The sequence below is a fragment of the Electrophorus electricus genome, chromosome 22 (genome assembly GCF_041902795.1).
Source record: "Electrophorus electricus isolate QZ-2024a chromosome 22, ASM4190279v1, whole genome shotgun sequence".
Classification (NCBI taxonomy): domain Eukaryota; kingdom Metazoa; phylum Chordata; class Actinopteri; order Gymnotiformes; family Gymnotidae; genus Electrophorus; species Electrophorus electricus.
This window is the reverse complement of record NC_137518.1, coordinates 7,192,540-7,220,527: the sequence shown is the minus strand read 5'-3', so window position 1 is coordinate 7,220,527 and position 27,988 is coordinate 7,192,540. Positions and strand designations below refer to the sequence as shown.

At 36.4% G+C, this 27,988-nt stretch overlaps 1 protein-coding gene across 50 annotated transcripts; it reads right to left on the bottom strand.

The window, feature by feature from the left end:
- Positions 1-940: 940 nt before the first annotated feature.
- On the bottom strand, positions 941-27,988 carry znf740a (zinc finger protein 740a). 50 transcript variants are annotated; one of them, XM_027001968.3, is made up of 18 exons: positions 27,887-27,988; positions 25,824-25,998; positions 25,380-25,571; positions 24,949-25,095; positions 21,237-21,363; positions 18,326-18,409; positions 17,088-17,171; positions 16,140-16,223; positions 14,420-14,503; positions 13,813-13,896; positions 11,572-11,655; positions 11,134-11,217; positions 10,094-10,177; positions 9,367-9,450; positions 8,090-8,173; positions 5,939-6,022; positions 4,846-4,964; positions 941-3,410 (listed from the first exon to the last, which is right to left on the bottom strand). In XM_027001968.3, exons 2-18 carry the CDS (start codon positions 25,866-25,868, stop codon positions 3,234-3,236), a joined length of 1,731 nt encoding a protein of 576 aa, XP_026857769.1. In that variant the 5' UTR covers positions 25,869-25,998; positions 27,887-27,988; the 3' UTR covers positions 941-3,233. The 50 variants fall into 50 exon arrangements, with proteins under 50 accessions (XP_026857769.1, XP_026857770.1, XP_026857774.1 ...); XM_027001969.3 differs by having other exon boundaries at positions 27,871-27,980; XM_027001973.3 differs by lacking the exon at positions 5,939-6,022.

Genomic DNA, 27,988 nt, shown 5'->3' with positions numbered 1-27,988 from the left:
GTACTACATATGAATCTTAGGAATGACCAAATGACATGCAGTTCACAATTCTCCAATAGGATTGAGACATTTCAATAAAATTGTTTTAAGAAGATACATAATTAAGACATTTCAGTAACTTCATCTGTTTTTTTAAAAAAAATGTGTGTTACATTCAAATAGGTTAACTATACCTGTTACAAAATGTGGAGCTATGTAAGGAATAAGAAATTACATTAAATTGTCATGTAATTCAGGTTTTTCAAGACAACATTCAGAGTTCAGTTTCCCAAAATCACCAGTTAAAATTGTCTTAAAATTGATTTCAGTGTGTTCAAAATCACACTCACTATGACTGAGACACTTTTGGCCAAATGCACCCAAATATATAGAAGTGTTCATATGTCCTTCAGTCCTTAACAAAGCCAACCTTGAAGGAAACAGTAGCTTTAGAATCTACCCTGCTGCATAAAATATATTATAGTAATGTATGGGCACAGCTAGGCAAGTTCTGCCCTTGGCTTCATGCTAAAATAATTGCACTGAGCCCTTTGCCCTTTCCTTTGGCTGCAGTCCTGGGGTCATCCTGAGTCCTGCTGGTGATTGGCTCAGCAAGGGTTTCTGGAAGCCATAAAGAATGAGAACAGCACCATCTTGTGGGGTAAGCAAATTTGTTCAACATATTTTATGGACACTGATCCATGATTGTTTTCACTGTTTACATTATCTATTCTATTCTTTAGCTACACAGTAAGCATGCAAAGATACAGCTATTCCAATCAGAATTCCAATGCATTAAATAATGTACCGTTTCATGACTGAAGAACCTTTTCAGAACACTGTGTAGCCTAAAGAAAGAAAGCAGATCAACAAATTCAGGCATTGAGCTCATCAAATTCTGGCATATCCTTCCCAGATTGTTTTCACTGAGTAATGTTCAAAGACATTCAGTCATGTCAACTTCTTTTAAAGGATTTTATTTCTGCATAATGGAAGCCCCTCTCCTCACTCCACACAATGAAAACTAATTGGATCACAAGGTTGTCTGGATTCATTTGCCCATGTTTACAGTAATTATCAATACAGCATTTTTAAGGAAGAAAAAAAAAAAATCAATACAAGTTTTAACAGTAATAACTGCAATGGCATGCAAGATAAAATAAACAAGAACTACTGTTAGCTACTATTGATGCAGTTTTTTTCTAACGTTTCTAACCATATAATTCCCTAAAATAGTGTGGTGGGAAAGATTTTCTATAACATTTCTAACAATTCAAATAACGTTTTCCCCTATTTTCCTTAAAACCTGAACATAATGGAGGGACCATGATAAAACACCATTCCAATTTGTTCAGTCCATTTCGAAGAGAGGCTTTGTCTAATGACTACAAACCATTTTTAATATAAAACAAAAAATGTCTATAGTTTAACTTTCACTTTTTGCTCCAGTGTTTTAAATTTATATTAGAAATAAAAAAAGTTATTAAAAATACACACAGCATGTTGCTACAGAACTAAGAGAAGTTGTAGTCCATTTCTTGATATATAAATCATACATAAAACACAAAGGGAAAAATATAGGTTGTTTCATAAAAATGTGGCAATGTCTTGTGTTACTAGTCAGTTAGCATCTCCCCACATTACACCTCATTTAATACAGGTTTGCCAGATATCGCCAGGTGGCAGAGACTTGCTCAACTGACATACTGGTATGTTAATTGGTACCAAGCACACAAGAAACCCACAGAATATAGTGAAGATCAAGTCTGAGGTTAAAACAGAATTGGGGAGACATTAAAATTGTTACTAAGCTATTTGGTACAATTATCAGTTTGCCTTTCACCTTGTAAGCAGCCCATGCGTGTTAAAGGCATTTAGTATGCAAACTAGGTGAGGGTAAACCCAGCCCTCTGAGGTTCTGAACCAAACAAAGGACATGGCCACAATGTCTCAAACCTAACAAGAATGAGACAATATCACAAGGTACCATATTGGAAATGTTCTTGATGCTAGTCAAACCCCTATTAAAATAATAAGTTTGACAATTTATAGTCATAAAAAATGGGATGTTCCAACACAGTGGTGCTTACAGAAATGGCAAGATATAGTTACAACGATGGCTTAAATGGATAAAACACACAGGCAGTGACTGTCCATATCTTTTAACATCCCTGTAAATTTATGCAACTATTTTTTGTGATAGCCAAGTTAAAAACAAAACAAATACCACTTTAATATGAATACATGATTACATCCTAAGGCCACAAATTCTTTAAAAATGACGATTTGCAGGTTATGTTTAGGGTCTTTTGGGAGCTTCCATCGTGTGCCATTTCCTATGTAGATACATCACTGACAGTAACACATTTTGTAGTAGTAATGTGATTGAACATGAGATATTGTAGATGGACAAGTGTTTATCTTTGCACTGTGACTGCACATCACTTGTGCCATCTCCACCAAATTAGACAAAAGTTACAGCACAAACCAGTTAATAGAGTTACATTTACATATAATTCCTTGAAAGTCATACCTAGTGAGAATATTGATGTGAAGTTATAGCAGAGAGAAAAGTTTTGTTTAATGTTTTATGAAGTGAATAATGAATGTATGTAACCATATTGTGCCATTTTCACAAGTATTGTAGATCTTATAATTAGATCTTGTAATAGTTATAGGACATTTCCTGAGTCCTCAGCACAGTAGGGTACTGGAGACAGGATGGCATTTTTTTCTTTGTTTGATTTTTACAGTACATGTCACAAGATGCTGACTTTTTTTTTATAGGTCCAGTAGAACAAACACAATTGTGTAAATGGTTGTCTAAATCTGTAACCTTCCACTATTGAAAAGCATAAGAGTGCTGTCACATAAATCCTCATCATTTCTCTTACTGGCTAAATATTGTAGTCGTGCTTTTGTGAAATGTTATTCAGGCATTCTTCCCTGATTTGCTCAAACATGCTGTCCTTTGACCCCCTTTTCTTGTTCCCATCCACGTACCACCGAAACAGTCAACCAATCTTTAAAAAAAAGCTGAAATAAATCTTTTAAAGTATAAAACAATCCCAAATCAAATCTGTTTCTTTCACCCTTTCTCTAAATGATAACATGGCAGAAGAATATTTCCTCCCTTATCCCTCTGAAATCAGTCTCAGCCAGTAGCTGAAGCCACTGTGCAAGGCGGCAGTGAGAGAGGCAGGAGCGTCCGCATTATTTTTAAGGGTGGGTCTTGGAGGTTAAACAGGAGAATGTCAGACTGCAAGTCGGCCAGGGGGCGGATGGAGGGGACTCCAGGTAGCTGGAGGTGCTGGGGGTGGCTCCTGGGGGAAGGGGCGGGGCTCACAGCAGGGTTGAGCCTCCACTTTAGCCACACCCCTGCCTTGGCACAGCCGCCGATGCCTTAGAAGCCGGTCTGTGCGCGAGAAATTCTGTGAAAGGAGGGATGAGGAGAATGGATATAGAACATTAGAAGGGAAAAAGAAATAAATATAAAGAGATACTGCAGAAGCAGCAGTCTTGAGTTTAAAATATATGCAGTGTTTCTTATTTTGGTTTTACACAGACTATTAACAGTTACTAGTTTTCTTTAGCCTATTTTACTGCCACTAGGCCTTGGAGCAAGGACCATAAATGTGGGGACTCTATGAACAATTACTAAGTGCAGCTGACTCTGCATTCTAACCCCAACTTTGCTCCCTAACTGTGTTCTAAGTTTAACAAGTCAGAAGAACTTTTCAAGAAGAATTGAAGAGCATTTCAGTGAGAGATGAAAATCAAGTACAAGTGATTAATCTCATTTTGAACATACAACTGTTCACTTTTTTTTTTAAGTGCATTCCTTCTGTAACTAAACAAATTTTTATTTTTGACCAAAGCAGTGTGGACTGTTCAACTTTATGTGAAAGCTGCATCTCAGCGACAATAGTTATGCCATTGCTATAGTGATGTCAGGTCACAAATTTCTCAAAAGCTCATAAAGTGATTAATTTATTTACACACAATCACAATGGATCACTATTTAATGGTAGAAATTTATTTACCACACTTCTAAAATGTGATGATTAATATTTTCTATTAATTAGCACTATGCTTGGGTATCTAGCTATTGAGGAATTCTAGTAATAACTCAGAAAAAGGTCCATGAAATTGTGTGTGTGTGTGTGTGTGTGTGTGTGTGTGTGTGTGTGTGTGTGTGTGTGTATATATATATATATATATATATATATATATATATATATATATATATATATATATATATATATATATATATATATATATATATATATATATACACACACACACACACACACACACACAGAACCAATGTTACGTTAGACACTCTGCTCTAATCATTTCTGAAAAGATATCTTTAATAAAATCTGATTTTATCGTACAGAAAAATGAATTTTTTTTACAATGTGATACACCCACACACCCCTACACCCACATCCATACATACATGTGTGCGCGCGCACACAATTTCTGTTAACTACATATAACAAAATGTCTGCTATATCTATTTTCTGAAAAGCAAAATATGACAATTTATACGTTCCTGTGTTAAAGTTAGAACACTAGAAATAAAAGTAGTGAAAAATACTATGGCAACTACGAACCACAACAAAACTGAAAACACAATAAAAACTAAAACACTGCATTGTTATAGATGCATTCAAAGACAAACCCATACAGAATGCATAAAGATGAAGTAGGCGCAGTATCAGTTTTCCTTGTATTGCTATGAATATACCATTTAAGACTGTGATGAAACTTAAACGTGGTTGCCATAAGCAAAAATGCAAAAATGTAAGGACATGTCTACACCTGCTTTTTTCAATCAGTGTGTGGAAGGAAGAATCTCACCTGCTGGCACCGCTCGCACTGATAAGGCTTTTCCCCGCTGTGCACACGCTTGTGTCTCTCCAAGTGATACCTTTGGATGAAGCGCATGTCGCACATGTCGCATGCAAACGGCTTCTCTCCTGCCAGACAGAGGTCATGATTAATTAACACACAGGGCTCTTCATCACCCCACAACTCAGAAAGGTTAAACAGTGTGCAAGTAATCCTCATAATTTACTACAACTATGTAACTAGTTTCTGGTGGTGGGAGTGGGTAGTGGGAGTTCATCCAAACTCGAGTTTGTAGTGAAGGCCAGTATTCAATAAAGAATTGGGGGATTAAATCAGAAATGCAAAATGGAACACCAGGGCATGTTTAGTGCTCTAATATGATGGATATTTAAATCTCCAGTCTTTATTTACTCCCCATTTTAATTTTCAAGTCCTCAGAAAATTGGTACTTTAAAGCTTCGTTGTGAAAGGTATATTTAAAGTATGAACAGACCTACATGCTTATAAAATAAAAAGTATTTCACTTCTTTAAAAACCATTAGGCCTGCTATCTAAAAATCATTATTCTACATCTGTACAACTAGTGCAGCTTTATTGCTATGCCTTACTAAATGGAATGGTCATGTTAGGACACGACCAATATGAAAATAACATCTTAAAAGAGCTAAAATTCCAATAACTGAAAATATAATCTATGTTTTTATGCGGTGAAAGATTAAACAGACACAGTGCATATGACTCATTTGTCAAATACAATTGTCAGTTCTCAAATGCCAGCTCAATAGCAGATTTTTTTGGTTGCCAAATATACTGGTCAATACAAACGTGTGGAGGTGTTTTATATATAACAGAATTTTGATCTCATTATATCAGGCAAAAAAAATTAAAGCAAATAAAAGTTAAAGGAAAAAAAAGAAACACAAACCAAAAGCAATTTTTCTCTGGGAAATTGGATACAATGAGTTAATGATTATAAACTGGTGCAGCTTGTCTTTAACACAATGGCTGAATCATGACTACCTAACCACCATTTAAGCCAGGCCCAAGTGTTACTAAATAACCAGTGGCTTTACTTAGAGGGTTACAGGGAAAGAACACATACCAGTATGAGTGAGGCTGTGTCTTTCCAAGTGGTAACGTTGGAAAAACCGCATGTCACACATCGAGCAAGCATACGGCTTCACCCCTGAATGCACAGAGCACCAATTCTCAGTGAACCTCTACATACAGCATTCAAAGCAAAAAGTGCATTCTGTAATTATCTATACAGTGACCATTCTTTTGTTTCTCTAGCACTTTAAATCTAACTCTAAACTAACTAGTTAAACTAAAGTGGAAGTGCAAAATATCAACTTGTCATATAGGGTGAACCATGCCAATTTGTCATTTTATGCATAAGGAATCTTAAATGGTCTAGAGAAGATTGATTTGGGATTTCCATTGGGAATCAGTTATCTTTCAACACAAGGGCCAAATGTATGTCAATGCCAGTAAAACATGCCAATGTGAGGCTGAAAAATTAATGAAGCTAAATAAGAGACATAACTAAATAATTAATTATGCCAAAATAGCAGTTTGCTATATTACGAAGCAAGAATGGACAGTTATGCTTCCAGGGCCACAGAAAACCACACTTATGGAGGACAGAAGAACACTAAGTTACAAAACTAGATTTCAACCACTAAACTGACCACAAACATTTTTCAGCATGCAGGCACAAATGTGTCTCATGTTTTTTGGTTCATAAGAGAGAACATGATGTTCCACAACATTCTGTTTTAGGCCGTTTTAGGCCCTTACTGGTCTCCCTTCATGTATAGTCCCTTGGACATGTAAATCAAAATCAGTGTTAGCTTTCATCTATATGCTGACAACATACTGGATTCTGCAGCAAAACTATGCAAAAGGGATGACAGGTTTCCATGACTTATATTTGATAGCTGTAACATTTTGCTAGCTGGAGGCCAAGCTGGCTTGCTAAGTTAATAGTTTACAACTAGTTTATAAACACACCACCCTGCATCCTTCCTGGGAAAAGAAATTATAGCATATAACCACAGTCCTATTCAAGTTGTGGCTTTAATGTCTAGCTCTGACATATCTTCCTGATCTCCTGAAGCATTACAGCCCATCCTGACTAGCTGAATCCAGTTAGTCTACTGTTAATTCCTAGAACCATCTGCAACTCAGCTGGTGATGTTTCTTATATAGCTCATACTCTGGAACATTGTTCCAAAGAATATTAGGAATGCAAGCTCTATAAGACTTAGTTGTTTAGCTTGGTTGTTACATAGTTTACAGGGTCTTTTACTTAATTTCATTTTATATTTTATGATGTGCAACAATATTTCTTTCATGTACTTTAGAATGTAAACTTTACTTTTTTCGTCTGTATAGCACTTCAAGACACATGAGACTGAATTCCAACTTTGATACATGCAGCTTAACACGCTGAAGAAACTGGGCTGAAAAGTGGAAGGTTCTTGTCTGTCAGTCACCAGAAACACCTGAATACCACTGAGCATAAAATAAACTTGCTGAAGACAAGGCTGAATGTAAAAGCTCTCACCCCCTCTCTAGTGAAGTAGAAGAGAGCTCTTCTATACTAGTAGTCACTCAGAATTTTACTTGAGATTATACTAATTTGTACTGTTATGTTCTCTAAAACAGGAATGTATTAAGAGGGCTGTGGATCCTATATGGTTAATCCAGTAAACACAAACACACACACACACACACACACACACACACACACACACACACACACACACAAAAAACGTTTTAAAGCTGACATTCTGCACTTTAATTTTATAGCAACTGCCAAATCCAATGTGCTTGAATACAAAATTAAGAAAACAAACTGTGTGCATTATTTCTCTGCCAACAGGAATATATTGTTAAAAAAGGTGTAGCAGTCAAAGTATGTTGAGTTCTTTATTTTGTTAAGGCTATATCCGCCTCTAACATTCAGAAAAAGGAATTAATACTTATGAAAATGGTTACTTAGCAACTGGGGCTGCCATTTCTGGAAGATTCTGCCACACACAGCTCACCCACTTGATAAAAAAAAAAACCTAGGCACATATCCAAGATGTTGCATAATCGAAACTGCAATCTATCTACTATACAAAGGTGACTCATATAACCATTCGGAGCACTCAGGTTGATATCCACATTTAGGTCCTTTACTTCTAAAATACTTTTTTTGGTGCAGTGATAAAAGACAAAGCCGGTAAAATGAAACAACACATACCCGTATGAGTGAGGCTATGTCTCTGCAGATGGTATCGTTGAAAAAATCTCATGTCGCACATCGAGCAAGCATATGGCTTCACCCCTGAATACACAAAGCACCAAGAGTTCATATATGCCCTCTTTTAAAAAAAGATATAGCATCTGGCGTGAAACCTCCAGCTGTTGCGGAACCTAGTATATCTGATTTACACATTTACATATTTATTTTAGGAAATAGCATATTTTAAACACACACACATACATTTTATATATATATATATATATATATATATATATATATATATATATATATATATATATATATATACACACACATACATATACACACACACACACACACACACACACACACACACAGCTAATTCTATGTGCTTTGTGTGTTTTAACTTGATTATGGATATACTAGTATTTTGCTTTTAACTTCTTAGATTTTAACCTCACACATGTTCAGGTAATTTCCTGATACACACTAATGAATAAAGATGCATTGTTGTCACTGAGATTCAAATTGGATGTTGAATACACTTGGCTGTAGTTCTCGGTTTCTCCACAATACAGTAGGATGAACTAAATTAATGGTGTGCAAGGTCAAGAATCCCTCCCACCTACCCCCGTGCAAAGGAATTCCTAACAGCATATATTCATCACACACCTTCTACTCATCCAGAATAACACACTGACAATTAACTATCTGACCTAGCACTGTTCAGTACAAAATGCTGAGTTGATATCTAAAAATAAATAAATAAAAAATATGCAACTGTGCATACATTTTCTTAGAGAAAGAGGACAATCATCCTGTCAAACCGTAGATGCCAGCCAACATTTCTAGTGGTCTTTACAATAGCAAATTCAGAGCAAGTGACCTTTTACATCCAAGTCAAATTACAATTTAACTACTCATCTTATAACGGTTATATTCTCCTAGTAAACAAATCCCATCTAAACAACATGTAATATGCAACTGCTAATTACAAATAAGGATTGCCATCACAATATTAGTCAAACTAAACACAAATTATGATTGGTCATAATTGTGCAGCCAAAAGATGGGGTATGCACAAAATATTCCTGTAATAACGGTTAGAATACAAAATAGGCACCACCATAGCCATGTCATAACCATGGGACAAAGTGGATCTGTTGTAACTGAATGTTCCAAAACTACAAACTCGAGTTTGTTTTGTGTGTTCACCTACAACAGAACACACAAGACTATGTGCAATAACGCTGGCTGTGAACTGTATGTGAGGGGTATGAAGAGACAACACCTACCCGTATGGGTGAGGCTGTGTCTCTGCAGGTGGTAGCGTTGAAAAAAACGCATGTCACACATGTTACAAGCGTAGGGCTTCACCCCTAAACGCAAAAGCATAAGTGTATTAGCCATATGGCTTCCCAACAGACTGACAGCAAGTAATGCATTAACTACCAACGTGTTCCCACAAAGTGCTGGAACAAGAGGTATACAAACTGGTGGTGTGGTGTCAAGTCAGTTATAATCAAATTTTGAGAGGGTGTGGGGGGAAAAAAGCTTTATTTGCTCGCTCTTACTCTAATATATTCTCCATAAAGATCAAATATCACAATAACTACATTTTGCAACTTGAGTACAATAACTCAGACCTACTGATAAGCTTACCAAAAATATACAGTTATTACCTGTTATACAATAATCCTTATCAAGAAAAATTTAATAAACATCATACAGAAAGAGTTGTGTGGTTGATGAGGATTTGATTAAACATGCTGAAGCTCATGACAGTGTTGCCAACTTGAATGTAATCAACAATTCCACTTTGTGTCTGAAACTGCAACAGCACTGACAGTGTAAAGTTACCAAAAGTGTGAATGTATGCATGTATGTGTGTATATATTAAAATTTTCAGGATTTATCAATAACTCAATTAACTTTATGGTTACAGAAATTGGCAACAGTGCTCAGGTAGCATCTCCATGGCCTGTCACTAGAGAGTGGGGGGTAAGGTGGAAAGACACATACCAGTGTGAGTGAGGCTGTGTCTCTGCAGATGGTAACGGTGGAAAAAACGCATGTCACACATGGAACAAGCGTAAGGCTTCACTCCTAAATGCACAGAGCAAATTATTAGTCATGTGCATTCGCTACGTCAAATATACACGCTAAAGCATTTACATTTGTAAACATGGCTCCCTTGTACAATGCCTTCAGAAGTGGAGTTAGTCATTTTTCATCATTGACAACCCAGGCGTTTGATTTCCTTAAAAATTAAGATGTCAGCCACAAGCTAACCATTAAATCAATAAGTTATTCTGGCACCATAATAGTTTAAGATTAGTGTAAACTTATGCCTCAGAAGCTTGAAAATGGCATTGAGCAACACTAAGGATGACCATATAAGTCAATGCACTGCAGTCAATTAAGGGTTTGTAGATATTTGATCACCCCCCCCCCACACACACACACACACAAATGTTATTAATCACACATCATTTTGTCTAAATATATTTAGGAACACACAAACATAAAACCAAAATAAAGACAAATGTCTAAAAGAGTTGCATGGACATAAAAATAATACATAGTAAAACTGTTTTAAGGCCACTTTGTCAAGTCCCCCCCCCCCCGCCCCCGATTTTGCAACTGTGCTAAAAGCCAAAATGGGCACACTGCTTACAATTATTGAGATGGCTTTCCTTTCTTATCTACTTCTATTGGGTGAAACACACTTTTGCATAATCCATAGACTCTTATAAATGAAGGTTGTTAAATTCCTGCTGCAGCTCAACACAACCATACTTCCAAAACATATGGGTACGAGTATAGGTGTGTAGTAGAAAATATTCACAAAACTTCACCACTATTCTAATGAAAGAGACTTTATAAATACATTTTGAAACAGCTAAGAATCCTTCATATAAAAGATCTGCAAACTTAGAGGGGAATAAATGGAACAAAATACAATGAAATGAAAGTGTGATACCCAGGGTGACTGTTGTTTGGGGATGTGGGGACACTTGCATTGGGGTTGACTGAGTGGGTTACAAAGAGACAAGACATACCCGTATGGGTGATGCTGTGTCTCTGGAGGTGGTAGCGTTGGAAAAACCTCATATCACACATGGTACAAGCAAATGGCTTCACCCCTAAATGTAGAGTACTAGTATTAGCAAATGATATCGATATTTAGTGGGTTCAGTGAAATCACTAAGTAACTGAAAACTCCTCTGCGATCTCAAGAGATGTCTCAAAAACAAGCTCTTTATCTATTTGCACCTTTAAATGTGAGTGCACATGTGTATATATATACTGTTCAAAACAAAGACTCCTTAAAAAGCAAACAATGAAGTTCAGGAAAATATTGGCCAAAGGAAAAACAAACTACTGCCACAAAAGCCACCTAAAACTGGCAAAATTCAAGGTGCACTTTATCATGACCTTCTTTGTAATCAGTACTGGTAGCATCAAAGTGAAGGGGCACAATGAGGTGACACACATACCCGTGTGGGTGAGACTGTGTCGCTGAAGGTGACAACGCTGAAAAAATCTCATATGGCACATAGAACAAGCATATGGCTTCACCCCTAAATAGAGTATCACTGTATTAGTATAGGGTGACCAGCAATTGACTTCTTCAGCTCAACTAAAAGTTGCCATTCCAAAAGTTTTTTTTTTCCCTGCTGGCATTCAAACATTCTCAGAACGCATTAGTTGTGATACTAGTTTTCAATTTTAACAAGTATCAGGTCTTGACTGGTGTACAGAGCAAATTGTTAATATAAATTAAAGCACTTCAAATTGTTGATTTCTGTGTTTTCTTAAATACCGGATGCATAAATATTCAAACCCTCAGAGTAGTGCAGTGTTTTGATTATTTGGTGTAACATTCAAGATTCATCACATTCACTAATTACAGTTGCCTATCTGTAACTATGAACTAGTAAATGGCATTAACAGAGCTGAGCCCAGTAAACTAACTGGACATCCTATGACATTCCCATTTTGTTCCTTATAAATTAGGATTGCACACTTAAGCGAACGATCTTATTGAAGTGTGACTTACATTTATGCAAAAGAAGTTCTCTTTCCATATGTTTAAAATTTACCCTCCATTATTAATCCTGAGCAGATACTCAGACTATGCTGAGGACATCTGCCCAACTGACCAATTGCAAGTCCTGCTCTACTTAGCTACTTTTCCTAACTCATCCAAGCTCTTACACTGCTACATGTTTCACCAGCAGCAAATATGGAGAAACAATTATATAACAAACTAAACTGCTGAAAAAATAATAATTTTTTTTTCTTATACAGAAAATACACGATCAAATGTTTTTCTGTAAGTGACACAATTGTAAACATAAATGGGAGGTTTGGGTTGACACTATTGCCACATAGAAAGCTTTAACAATATCTTAACTTTCAAAAATACTCATCGTTCATCTAAACACATTTTTAGCAATCTAACCACATAAAAATCATCATCCTTTTCCCTTAGTCACAGCATCCTTTTTTAAAAACATCCAGACGACCAGCAAGCCAGTTATGGCAAATATCCAAACAAACTGACATTAGCCAAGTAAAATAAAATCAGCTTGCTATGAAGTCTTTTGATATATTCAACTGGAAAGAAGCCTACCATATTGTGATATATAGCTTGCACCTCAAGCTTTGCTTTAGTTTCAGCAAAAGTAGCCTACAAAAAATATCTCCATCCTGTCTGGGTGTACTGTGGTACCAATTTAAATGGTCCATCAACAATGCTTAATATATGTTTTAGATAATTCTGGTACAATTTCCTTTAAACTCAGACAAACATGACACTAAAGGACATCACAAAGTAACAGCTGTTTGATAGTACTGCAGATATTAACAGCTGCCAATGTATGACTGGGCAGTAGCATTTCTATGGACAGAACTTAGTATGTCAGTTACATGGTTAGCACATGGTGAGCAAACCACCATGCTACATAGACTTGACCATAGCATGTTCTTGCAGACTTGCAAACAAGAGCTCATGTTACTCTACCATGACCGCTAGTGCAGAAACCCCAAAGAACATTTTTGAAGGCATCATCAATCACAAACATCAAACAATACTTAGTCCTAATTGCAAAATTTAGTTTTTGAGATTTGTTAACAAGTTGATAGACAGAATGCAACAACAGAACAACAGCGCCACATTAAAAAGACTTAAAAACATTGTTTAGTGTTGAAAAAATCCACTTAAGACAAAAAACAGCACATAGTCAATTCTAAAAGTATAGTTTTTAGTATAGCTGATAGCTGCAAAAACACTCAGGAAAGTGTAGTGTGGCACTACTTAATAATTATTTTTTTCAGTGATTTGAACTGACGGTAACTTGGTCTGAACACTTATGCAACCAGTATTTTTTTAGTTTATAACTCTGATCAGTGTAAAAATGAACTACAGCATAATTTCTGTATAAAATTTTATTAAAATGCGTCCTGAGCAACTGTGTAAGGTTACAGGAGTTTGAATGCTTCTGTAAGGCCCTGAGCATGGTAGTCTTTATCTATCAATCAGTAATCTATTCATTCAGTCATAGCTACATGTTTGGAGCAAAAATGTTTTTCCCCCTCACAATTTAAAAAAATAATTCTACATTCCATTCACTTCATCAGTTCCATGCAAAGCAAAGCAATCTACATAACGGAGTTAAGTAAGCTCACAAAAGTAATTAAGATACCCATCACTGGGGTCTTGCGTGGACACATACCCGTATGGGTTAGGCTGTGTCTTTGCAGATGGTAACGCTGAAAAAACTTCATGTCACACATGGAACAAGCATACGGCTTCACCCCTAAACACACAGAGCACCATTGTGTTAAGCTTTAGTAAACAATAAAACTGTAGCTAAGTGTCTTTAATATTCCACTGCCCCTGTGTTTTCAAATCACCACATCCAAACTCGAGTTTGTTGCAGCCAGACCATCAATGGTGAGGACAGACAAATGTGGCACATGAAATTAAGCCTCAAATGCACTGTTGCCAACTGTCTGACCCAGTACTTGTCATATGAGATGTGGGGGGATGGGTGGGGGGGTCACTTGGGAAACAGAGTTATTCAGATTGGATGCCAGTGCTGTTTGCCAACTCCCACCTGCTGAAATGCAATTAAAATCCAGGTGCCTGCAGGTCCTTTTTTCTTGCTCAAGCAATTTGTGCTACTCAAACTAGGATGAAAATCCATTTTGTTTTTTAGACATCTGCTGACACTGAGAAAAACCTGACTCATTGTTCTCAACAAGTTGGCAACAGTGCTAAGCTGCGCATCTGTGTGGCCAGTTGCAACAGTGCAAGTTGTAAGGAGAGACGACCCATACCCGTATGAGTGAGGCTGTGTCTCTGCAGGTGGTAGCGTTGGAAAAAACGCCTGTCACACATGGAGCAAGCGTAGGGCTTCACCCCTAAACGCACAGAGCAAATAATTATCTCACAATGAGGATCAAAAGCGTCAAAGCACATTTTATCCAACACTTAGGCAGCGATAGGCCTGCAGGTCAGTTTGACAGGCATTGACATGAAGTTGCATGCTTATTTGTCAGTGCGTAATATTTGAGAAGACCCGACAAGAGTTATCCACAATATTTTCAACTACGCTTCCTTGTGGAAAATGATGGGACAAACCTCTGGTCGTAAAGCAGATGTAGCAACTATTTATATCTTTTACAAAAGAAAATTGTTTGTCTCAATGTTCTATTGCCAGCCTTTGCTCTACAGCATAGCTAGTCAGCTATTGGTCAACTGATGAAGAAAAAAAAAAAAAACACAAAAAAAACACAGCTGCTGCTTAGTTACATCAGCATATTTAGAACCACTTTTAACAGCCACTTTTCACCCAAAAGACAGCACTTTGGAAAATACAGCATTCAGTCTTCAATAACCCAAATGTTAGATATAGCCCCATTAGGAATGAACAAGATCATTTTTAAGCTTTTTGAAAATCTTGTATGCAAGTTGTCTTCTGATCAAAATTCATTTACTAAAATATACACATTTTAGTATACAAGTACATAAAACATACATGGGAATGTTTTATTTTAAAAAAAAAGAAAAAAAAGAAAAAAAAGAAAAAAAAGAAAAAAAGAAAAAAGAGATGTCCATGCGTCCTCAATATAACAAAGAGACGAATGTAATTAGTTGCACCAGAACACCACTGACAACGTATGCCGCTATGCGAGGTTAGATATTTTGCTTAGGACTCTGGCAACGATTTGCTCACTTTATGGCTGCCACTGTCTTCACAAGCATAATTCATTTAGGCATGTGTTGTCCACTGTTTTGGTCCCACTCTAATTTCCTATAATTGTCTACTGATCTTTCACAAAGATGCTGTGGCTATTCCTGACTACCATGACATTGCAAAAGCAATCTGCTGTCTGAACTACCTTTGTTTCAGATAATACTGTGAAAATCCAAGGCCCTGACTGATATATGAGTCATGGGTCTTGTTACAACACTTGACCTGACCTTAAAGGCAGAGAATGTTGTGCTGATAATGGGGAAGCTATGAACAACCTAAAATTTTAGTTAAAAATAAACTCTTGTATAACAGATGGAAAAAGAAGGTGAACAGCTGCCTGTTGCACCACAGTTTTATAAGTCCCAACCCTCTGGGGTGCAGGAATATTGTGGATACTCTAAAATACTGGCCCATTAAAAACCTTTTTCTACATTCTTAGAAAACAAAAAAGTGCATGATATTTGCAAAAACAATTATACAACAACCATTGCTATTACCCCATGAAACAGTCATATTTATTATTTAATGTATTTATTGGCAAAAAAGGAAAAATATAGAAGTGCCTTGGAAATAAAGCAGAAGCCATGCTAAGAAGCATGCTAAACAAACAACAAACACAAGCACACAAAGTTTTGTGCTGCAAAAGTGGAAAGTGGCAAAATTCCATGGAAAAACCATGTTCAGAAAGCCAATTGACCAACCAATAGTCACAAAGGTGAATAAAAATTGATATGGTTCTTTGGTGCAGTCAGCAGCAATAGTGCAAGGGGGTCGAGGGGTTAAGACAAGAGGGGTCATACCCGTGTGAATGAGGCTGTGTCTCTGAAGGTGGTAACGTTGGAAAAACCGCATGTCACACATGGTGCAAGCATACGGTTTCACCCCTGAACGCACAGAGCAAAATGTAAATAAAACGTTTCTGCAAAAGAACAGTTGAACTAATCAGATAATTATGGTGACCACCCATTAGTTAAGAGGTACAAAGAGCCTGGAAATTTCTAACTTGGATCTGTTATAGTTACAAGCTAGATGCAGTCAGCCCACAAGTTACAAGCGATCGGCCTAATATCTTGAAGCTTTTGTTCTGTGTAGACGAGCACTGTTTTGTTTTTTATAGCAGTTCAAACATTCATATTTAATAACCTTTTAAAAGGAAAGGCAAATAATGTTGCACTGCAGCAGGCTGTACATGCTCTAATGTAATTTGTGTATTTAGACGAGTTTCTCGCTTATGGAAAACATTGATATCAATGTAGCTGATATCAGAATTAAAGTATATAATTAAACCAAAAAATAGCGAGATAGGGTATTCTATCAGACGTTTCACGTGACAAATGTTGGCAGTTACTAAAGTTAACCAGCTAATGTAACTGTTTGGTGTACAGTATGTTTGTCATTTACCAGTGTAATATGTAGCCAAAACTGGCCACAAAGGCCAGTCAATTATAAATGAAAGCATAAAATAATATAAAAATGTGAGAAAATCTATTTGTTTAAATTGGTACCCCAGAACTTCACATATCCACTTTGTTGCCAGTCATACTGCACACTCTGAATATGCTTTTAGTCTATTATACTTCATTGTTTTGTGACAGTGGTTTTTGGGCTTAGCATTATTGCTTAATAAAATAGAAATAAGTATGAAATACTATTTGTTTAAAACCACTTAACAGAATACCTTTTCTTTTCTGAACAGTTTATTGGAGGTTTTTTTCGTTTCATATTTATGTCTAATAGAAAAGACATACCAGTATGAGTGAGGCTGTGTCTCTCCAAGTGGTAACGTTGGAAAAACCTCATGTCACACATGGTGCAAGCATATGGCTTCACCCCTAAACGCACAGAGCAGTAAATTTAGCGATCGTCTACACAGAATCAAAAACCTGAATTTAAAAAAAAGGATAAAAGTTATTAAAACTGGGAAAGTTATAAGGGCATTAAAAGAGTGGTTAGTCATTTAAAGAACAGTATATGTCCGTTTTAACTTGCTTTCACTGATGCAGAGCAAAAATGATAAAAGCACAATTTTGTCCTAAACGTTAATGTGATCTTATGGGGGATTGGGGGGTATGGCTTGGTCAATGGCTATAATTAGCATCAATAGTGAAGCTTAGCTTTATGCTAATACTGTCATAAAAAATTAAATTGGTCATCTGGGAAATAATTCAGCATCACGAACACAACATGCGATCCATGTCAATGACTATTCATTCCAAAAACATTTTCTGTAGTCTAAAGTATTTTTTTCACTAGCCAAGGTTCATAAGTCAGATGTCAATTAACAATAAAAATTCAGGGAAAGAATCTGAGCCCCACTGTCCACTTTGGCATTGCCTGATCAGGTTTTTACTCTAATTATGAATGTGATAACATCAGTCTTTTTGGGATGCATAATTTAATGCAGCTACAATGCCAATGCTAAGAACAATACTGCAAATTTCCTATCAGTAAATTAAGTGGATGATTCAGCAAGGAGTGACATGGTGTTTTATTCCACTGAAGAAACTTACTACTAGGGTTAGGTAGTATGACATTTTTCAGACCCAAGCACACCCGAAATTATAGTGAAACTGGGATCATTTACAAGAAACTTGCAGATTTCAAGCACACTGTAGTCAGGAAAGATAAAAGCAAGAATTGGATAAATGTAGAACCTCTGAATGATCACAGCTTTGCTGTCCATCAAAGGATAAAATGTAACTTTTGATGTTTTATACTTTTTAAATTTTAGCGCTTGGATTCCAATCTTTCATATTTTAAGATCTAATACCAAAATATTTTAGGGTAATTATTTTTTTCAGGCTCTTAATCTGAAAATTCACTAAATGGAAGTATAACATTAAAGTCACTTAATCTCATTGATAAACATTTTAAACCAATGAACTGGCAAACAAATGTGAAGTTCCAATTTTTATGAGTTTTGTGAAGGTGACTTAGAAACTAAAAAAAAAAAGTAACAGAAAAGGTATTGAGTGATCTCTCATACCAGTATGAGTAAGGCTGTGTCTTTCCAAGTGGTAACGCTGAATAAATCTCATGTCACATATGGCGCAAGCAAATGGCTTCTCCCCTGTGAGCAGAAAAAAAATGCATACAAACAAAGTAGCTGGCAGACAACGCAGTCAAAAGATGTCTTTACACAGCAACAAATGACTTCAGAGGTGCCACCATTTTTAAATCAATGGGCAACTTGCACAGAACTATAAAGCAGGCAAAGAGGCAGATTAAAACTTTTTAAATTGGTGTATTGGAACACAGCAAAACAATCAATATTAACTTACACAGACTACAAATTTACAGACTACAAAGCATGCAGAATGTAGCTAAGTGCACATTCTAAGTGTCCCCAAATAGTTTCACACACTTCATTTTAAAAACGTTTACATTTTCCCTAGTCATCTTTATTGGCTTTTTGTTCAATTTAGTAATTTCATTTAGATTACTTTTTTGGTCTTTTCTTTCCTCTCCTGATTCATTTTTTGGCAATGGTTTCTGTACCCTAAACCAACTGTGTTGGTTTATTTAAAACCAACCTGAAGCTATGGAAGAATATCAGCTCAAAAGAAACATAGCATTTTTAATAAGGATACACAACTGTTAGTTTGGGGTCAATTAATATAAATAAATATAGCACATCCAGGAAAGAACTTACAAAGGTTACAAAGGTAAGCTAGCAGGACGTAAAGCCAGTGAGAAATGTTAACGAGAATGTTAACATTACCAAGCTTAATTAAAATAAACATACGAGCAAACAAAAAATTAAAAAATATATTGTAGGTGCCCATTTTAAACAGTTTGTAAGCGATGGCCAATACTGTCATCAACCTATGCACTGAGGCATCAGCCAGTGCTTCGAGCCTTCAGCCGTACCCAAAACAGACCGCTCTAAGCGCACTCTAGATGCTGTGAGGAGGTTATCTGAACAAGAGGTAGTGGGAGCAGTAATACCAATATGAGATGTTTTTTCCAGTGCGCAACTAACAAAAGATGTATTGTGATTCTTAAAATGAGCAGCATGTTCCAATTCCGACACGTGTGTGTTTGTGTGTGTGTGTGGGGGGGGGGGGGGGGGAGATCCTGCATAAGCTTCGACAGCTTTACGCAGTGTAAAGTGTAAAGTTTCCCTGAAGCATGTTACATCACTAATTCCATCAAACTGGAATACATCAATACAAATTGAGCAGTGCATCTTCACGATGAATAGACACAGTCCACATGGACCATGGGGAAGAGTTAAAGAATTGACTGAGAACTAAGATCAGTCAGACTTAATCCTTGCATTGACAATACTGAGAGAATATTACAAACAGAATGTGTACCATAACATTACTTAATGAGTTAATTACCCGAACCTCTAAAACAATTAAAAGTGTGTGTGTAATATATATAAATAAATAAATATATATACTAAACTTCTATGTTCTTTGGTCAATTCCTATTATCCCAAAGCATCATTCCATTCACTTTACACAGAACACATGCTATAATGTCTACCAAACATGACAGTTGCATTTTTTTAAAACTAGTGTTACTTGTTAACCACTGCTAGCAAGCTAGTTAAATGTTACGACATTGCTACTGGATAAATCAGAATATTTCTGCTGTTATTTTGGTTTGAATAATTCATTAATTTTAATTACTTTTATTTAAAATGCTGTTTCAGTTGCTGTTTCACAATCAGGTGCATTCCTGTATACTGTTCAACAGGTTTAACAATTGCCATTACACACATCAGTAAATAGGTAAATGACTTTTTGGCACATCTATCTTATCTAGAACTCCTTTTTCATAGAAACTATCCTCAGAACAAGTTTTATCACAGTGTTCATAAACTCTGGAATAGTAACTGGTACTACTATTGCAGTTCATGGATTTGTTTAATTTCCTATAGTACATAATGTGAATACAGCAGGCATAACATTTTTCCCTTCCTTTTTTGTTTGTGTCTAGGAGTTTTACAATGTACAGGTGTAAAGCAGATCATAAAGGGTGACTAAAGATCTGCCCTTGCAAATGAATCCTTTGCAAATTTTGCAGTGTTATAATGAAGAACCAATCTGGTCTGTGTACCTTTGGTCATTCGATTTTCATTTTCAGAACCAATATTTAAAAACGGGAGATGGATCAATTCTTATTTTTGGTTCTGTAGATATCCATCTAAAAAATTATAAATAGCTTGGTTTGGCACTTTCCCCATCAAATCATAAGTCATTTTTGGTTGTTTTTTTTTTTGTTGCAGGGGAGTACGAATCTTGTTTGACACATAGTATAAGGGTTTTTGTGAAAAGACCAATGGTATACAAAAATCACTTTAGGCTTATCCAAATTTAACTACCAATCAAAAAATGAATAATATGTTGGACATAAAACGAGAACCGGGTGACTTCTTTTTTCTGCATCCTTGTGCTTAAAAGAAAAAAGAGCCATTCCTCATTTCTTTTATTTCCCCATTTCAGTGCATGAATCAAAAATAAGGGTGTTTCTCATTTTTAGTATTAAAAAAGGAAAACCAATTAATGAAAAGTACATGGAACATATCGGTGTGTTGGTTATTTAATATGATTATTTGGTGAAACAGTCAGACCAAGCTATTTCTAGTTTTTTTAGATGGACACTAACAGAACCAAAAATGAGAAATTACCAATTTTTCCATTTTTTCAATATTGGTTCTAAAAGCGAAAATAAAATGACCAAAAGCACATGGACCTAAATTCCACTTAAAATGGATTGTTTGACCAAACCTAGTGGATAAGGAAAATGATTAAATGTGTCATCTTACTTTAAAGGAGTAGTTAGATAATTTAAATTATAGAAAACAATTTGTGCAGATAATTAATACAGATTGAGCAATGGCTACATGTAAAATGGTACAAATGCAATGAAGGTGAAGGCCATACCAGTATGAATGAGAATGTGTCTTTTCAGATGATAACCACTTCTGAATGCCCCATAGCAGTGATCACAGATGAAATTCTTCTGCACTTTGGAAAGTGGACAGTTCCCATTTTCGTCCACCACAACAGCCTGTGAAAAAATTCAACCTTAGATAGTAATGGCTGTGCATCAGCAACCAATGAGCATCACTGAAGTGAAAGAAAGGTGTTAAATCCCTTAAGCCACTGTTGCCCCTATACCTAAAAAGCTGAATTTCAATAGAAGTCATTTCTGTCCGCAGCTTTACATAGCAGCTTTTGTACCCATGTGTTCTTGTGCAACACGTTAGATTATGACAAGTGACGATCACTAAAAGTGACTAAAACTGACTAGTTGTTTACCTGTGTCATTATCAGTTTGTTATATAACCAAGAGTTGATTATGGTCACAGATATATAGAATGTATACGTATATTTTGCCCAGAAGTATTGAACATTATTTCAATGTTTGGTCCCACTGAATGGATTCTGTTAGTGCCTTCTGGGACCTGAATTTTAGCATGCAGCCAAAGAATCCTGTTCATTCTAAAACTCAGGCTCCTACTGTAAATTTCAGATTCCTACTATTCACACTTCCTGTTAGGTAATAACAAAACTCGAACTGTACAGGTTTGCCACGGTGTCCCTCAAGGATCTATCCTCCGGTCTTTATTGCTGAATATTTATGTTACCATTGAGACAGATTAATAGGCAATTTGGCTTGAGCTTTATTTTTATGCTACCTAAATTTATATCAGCACTAAGAGCAACTTGGTATCTATTTGTGTTGTAATTGCTTACAAACAAAACATGGATGCAGCAGAAATTTCTTTAGACATAGAGTTTTTTGTCTGTAATTTTACCCAGGTTTCACCTTCTACACAAGTGGGTAACCGTGTGTATATCAGATGTGTATCGGTTTGGGCTCGGGTCTGTGTTGTAATGATTGAAATATTATGTAAACAGCTAGTAGATGTACATTTAGTCCAAGGAATATTCCAACATGCGTGCATTTTCTCTCTCCTGAACACACTTTCTCTACTTTTCTTTAGTAATGTTATAGTCAATAGCTAGTTATATATGTTAAAAATCTCCCTGCACTTCAGCAACAGAGCAATATGTAGGCTAAAAATGTCATGCTAATCTCCAGTTACTTTACTATCGAATAAATGTAGTTGAATAGAGAATGAAGAACAGGTGACCCTTTATGAACAGTGGTGGATGTGGGTGGAAAGATCATAGAGGATCTTTGCTCCAGTGGTTGCTAAGTTTGTCTGTATTGTGCTAGCTAAAGCTAAGCTTGCTATCTAAGTACTTCTTGCCATACCACTGTTACCTACAGAAACATTCTCACAGTGGCTAACAGTTATTCAGAGATGGAATTGTGCTGAAATTGTCAGCTGTAGATTCAGTTATCTTCTTTCAAAAAATCAGAGCTTAATTACTACTAACCATAAGACATGAACATCAAACTCTATGCTGACAGTCCACTGTGCTGTAGCTAATACTGTTCATTGTCCTATGGCCTATTTTTAAAACAGAGCTAACTAATTACTAGCATGAATTATTACAATTTCCACAAAACTATACTGATAATACTATTCGTGTATGAGCCTACAAATGTGTATATTAGTTTGCATCTTTCACACTTAATATGCTTGAGTGGCCAGAAAAATGACTGAGCACAAAAAGAGAAACACAACAGAGATGCTCAGCAATAAATATATAAAGTTTCATTGTAGTCCCGTGGAACTACGATAAGTTAAATAATAATGTCCAGCAAGTGTCTTTCTTTAACATGTTACATTTAGTCACATGTAAAGTTTAAATTAATACTGCATACCGTCTTAAGCAAAAGCATATTTTATTGCCAAAGTGATGGCCATTCAAGTAGCAGGAAAGCCTGAATTTTGAAAAACTAATGAATATTTCTGTCCTACTACCAACACAGTGGTGCTGAAAAAAGGAAACAAAAACTAATTTTCTTCTTAAGTTTTTTGTTTGTTTGTTTGTTTTTACCATATCATCATAAACTGTGATAAAAGGCAAGGTAATTATTGTGATAAGAAATTTTTGTATTGGCACATGCCTACGGTTTCTGCTCCTTTAGTTAACTTCAGTGACATTCAGTTTAAATCCATCAGTGAGAGCGCTTTCTCTTGTAAATCACCTGATTATGTAATGCTCCTATCCGACTCTATTAAAAATGTTCCTATTTTGGACCATTTTAAAACATTATTTTAAAAAATCTTTTTTTGTATGCCCTTCACTGATGTTTGATTTGATTTATTAATTACTTAATTGTTTGTGGAGTTTTTGGTTTCTACTGTTGGCTTGCAGTGCTCTGGATTTAAGAAAGGAACATTATAAATCAAATATTATTATTTAACACTATTTAACCATCTTTAATGTCCCCACTAGTTAATTCATTCTTGGACAACATGACTTGGATTATGTGTATTTTTTTTTAATACTTAGCAATTTAATTTGTGGTATTCAATAAAAAAAAAAAACTCGGTAATTTAATGCTATAAACATCATTGCGTTTCTGGAAATATCTACAAGGAGATACATCCTAATAGCACTGACAAGAATATATTATTTTTCAGGACCAATTCTACAATATGGTGTCTTGTCTGCAATCACTGCTTCAAAATTGAATTGCATGTAAGGGATAAGAAATCAATCACATCATCTTTACTAAACCTCTTCATACTTCATCCGTGGTTCATTTATGCGACTTTACACTTTAACTGCCATCACTATACAATTTTAAGATCCAATCGGCTGGACTACAGAAGAAAAACAATTAAAAAAACCTAATAAAATATTTATAAAATATTTTTATTCTGTAGTTTTACTGTTGCTAAAATGTAATTTCAATAGTAGTTACCGACAACAAACAGCAAAAAAAAAACAAACAAACAAAAAAAAAACAAACAAAAAAACCCCAGACCAGGGCTATGTTGGGTTGTCTTCAGCTGATTGAAGGACTGACACAAAATGAGGCTAACATAGAAGCTTCTCCATTTCTCTTGCACTTAAGAGATACTTCCTGAAGAGACCCACTGACATCTAAATAAGCATTCCAGCCTACTATACAGCCAAAGTAATGAAAATGTACATTAAAAAAACACAAGTACAGTATTTTACCATAGAAACATACAAATGATTGGTGTGATCACACTACAGTGTCTTTAAAAATAAACTACCCTAACAATAAAAGCATGTTTTTAATAGCATCCAAGTTCAACTAATCAAAGAACAGTTTCCTTTCTTTAAACATACAATAACTGTTATTGTGCTCCTAATCCTCCCCTCTCTGTCTTTTCTTTTCAGAGAACCCCACCCCACCCTTCCCCCACACCCAAACTAACCACCTCCTCCCCCATACCAACAGAAATGTGAAGGGTGTCTGGTATGCACTAACCCACACACTACTGTCTATGTTCAATACTGGTTCATGAATTAATCTCTGAAAAAAAGAAAATAAACTCTTCGATATGTATATAATCAAACTATTCAAACTAGACAGACATACACAACCTGATAAGAAATCCAGAAGTGTGTGTGTGTTCACAAACCATAGGAAGGTACAAAGGCAAGCTGAAAATGCAACCACAGAATTCTGACAGTCACACAGACAAACAAACACACACACAAACAGTCCTCCCCTCCCCCCTCCTCAAACACTGACCTTCCCTCCTTTCCCGTCCTGCTCCCTGACTTTACAGGGCGTTCCCGACTTCCTGTTCTTTTTCTTCAGCTGCATGTCCTCATTGGATCCCATTTCCTTCTCATCTAGCAACCGGGGCGCATGGAAATCTCCTTCTTTTCGGAGAAGCTGTCCATACACACACAGACAAACAAGCCTTAAAATTAAACAGCACATTTTAAAATTACAGTCCACACACATACTGCTCCAAGTCTATAATTTTGGAACATTTCCTGTCTCAGCTAAATAATACAAACAGAATATATCCATATAATCAACATGCTACGTGCAATATACTTTGTGTAATAGCACTGGCATTCGATTATTTAGAGCCCCAAGATTGTTTGTCTTGGTTAAGGAATACAGCAATTCCAAATTCTATTCATAACACTTTGAACCCTCTTTCTCCTAACCAGTGGAGGACAGCTCATCCCAGTTGGCAAGACCATGTGTCCCTGTGCCCCGCGGTCCTGCACATCCCTCTGACCCGATCCATGGCCTGGAGCTGGACCCAGTGGTGACATCATTTTCTTGGGGGCAGCCATGGAACTGGCTTGCATCAGGGCCATGCTGGAAAGAACTGCTTCACAACCGAGCAGCCCCGCCTCAAAGAGATGTTGAAGACAGACTTTAGTCATACATGGTATAAGCAGAGTATTTCGAAAGGGTTGTTCTGTCACACCAAGTAATCTGGGAATATAAGAGCTAAACGCAAAAGGACAAGCCTGAATCTGCACAGCCTAAACATGTAGGCCAAGAACAGAGCAAAATATTTTTTTTCTTGAATCTTCATATTTAAAGACAGAATGAAGAATTGTGGGAAGAAAATTCTGGGATTTGACCATGAGGAGACTGACCCATTTCATATGGTCACGGACCGAGCTGCTTGGTATGTGTGACATCACCGTGGACACCGGATGAGAGAGGGTGGGGAAAGGGGCGGGGACAAGGTGGCCAGAAGAGATGTCACTCAGGATGATGCGCTAGACAATAGGTCACACCTATTCCTATCATCTGGCACTTGTTTCAGTCCTTTTGAGGGGCGGTAGGGGTTGGATACAAACAGAAAGATGGAGGGATAATATTGTAAAATCACATAGCAAAACATTTTAAATGACAATTTGTAACATATCCCCACTTCCATTCTATCCACCCATTAAACCTTTTTGAAAATTTACAAAAATTAATTGGACCCTTTGACAGCAAAATCAGCTAATAATTTTTCAAAGACTATATAGATGACGTTGATAATCTGACTTATCTTAAAAAAAGGACAACATATTCTGCTACTGGAACTCAAATAGCTTCTCAAGCAGACTTCCTGCAGACTACTGTTTAATGTGATGTTCTCCTGCCACAATTAACCATGTACTCAGATAAGTAATCAAATTATTATAAGCATTAACTGATTTTATTCTGAATGAGCTCAAAAAGGGTTGGCAAAATCATGAAATATATTCTACTTCCAGCAATTCTGAACCACAGTTTTTAAGAATAGATACCATTCCTGGGAAACTAAGTAATGCACTTTACAGTCACTGAATACATGAAAGGTTATGTAAACAATAATTTTTCCCCATTTTTTCTGATTATCAACAGAGCAAACATTAGGTTACCATTCAATATACCTAGCATCTCCTCCAAAAATGTAAAACAGACCATTAAACATCAAACACAGAGGCGTGTGACATCTGTTCAGGGGTGGCATCACGCCTTCCTGAGATTTTAAGTGCCTACTATAGACAGGTCAGCATGTTCTGTAGCCAGATTACCACAGGATCTTAGGACTGGAATGGGAACTGCTCTTCTATATAAACGCACCCGAATCCAACTCTTTAGTGGCGGGCACTATTCCTTACCACATCATATATTACCTAAAATATCTTTTCATTCAGCCTACACTTAGTAAGAGGAGTCTTTAAACCCCTCTTTAACATGTACAAATGTTACAATGCAACTATTAGAAATAGTAGAAATAGCAGTCATTAACAAAACAGATTAGGAAACAAATTAAAAACACACAACCGGGATATAGAAGCTAGTATTTTAAAAGATGTGTAGTTAGCTATTTAAGTGCTATGGCTTTCTAAGATAATCAAAAAATAATACCAAGACGTAAAACATTCTTAATTCCACTGCAAATAAGACGTGTGTTATTTTCCGAATACTGTGCAGTAAAGGAACAAACTACAAAAGCAACGGCAATGCACAGCGTAGGCTTTACTGTAACAATCTAGGACTACATAGACGTTGTTAGGCTAACACCTAAGCGTGCTAGCTAGCCGTTATTTACTTTAATCAAACCATCACATCTCCTAGAAACGGGAAAATTATACGCAGTTTGTGTATAACCACCTACAAATATTTTGCTAGCTGCCTATCGTCTGAACCATCTAGCTTCGTTAAATCTGTAATTAACTGACTAGCTAGCCTAGCTAACATAGTTAATAAATGCTAACTAACGCTTACTAGCTGGCCAGCTAGATAACAAAAACGTTTAAACCGCACATAAACCGAAAATACACATATAGCTAGCTAGCCGCTATATGTGAATATACCTAACTCATTAACCAAGGACCGTTACCATAAATATATTTACTGGTTAATATGATGACGATGATTGTTGCAGCAAACGTTTGCTAGTTGCGTAGCAGCCAGCTAGGTATGCATAGAGCTAGGTATCAAAATAACTAGCTAGCTGCAAACGCTACTTGTGGCTAGCTACGTCGGCCGCTGGCTAGCTAATAACTAGCCAACAAGCTCAACTCCGGTCGGAAACGAATCGTGTGGGTCAGTGAAAATTTTCATTGCGTAGAATGTACATTTGCGCACGAGTATTACATCCTGTACACCGCACAATTGACAAAAACATATTTAGCTAGATGCAGAATACATTGCGTTTACCGATTAGTGCTCGTACCTCGTGAGATTTCGTTCTTTATCAGACCGTCCACATCAGCTAACTAGCCTCAGTTTACAAACACAGGAAACACCACCGGAAGTGTTCCCCCCAGCAAGGCTG

Coding starts and splice junctions, on each gene's coding strand:
- znf740a (XM_027001968.3), bottom strand. CDS start 25,868: ATGTCACACATACCAAGCAGCTCGGTCCGTGACCATATGAAATGG. Junction 25,096..25,379: donor GGATGAGCTGTCCTCCACTG/GTTAGGAGAAAG, acceptor GTGTATGGACAG/CTTCTCCGAAAAGAAGGAGA. Junction 13,897..14,419: donor ACACAGCCTCACTCATACGG/GTATGGGTCGTC, acceptor CTGTGTGTTTAG/GGGTGAAGCCGTATGCTTGT.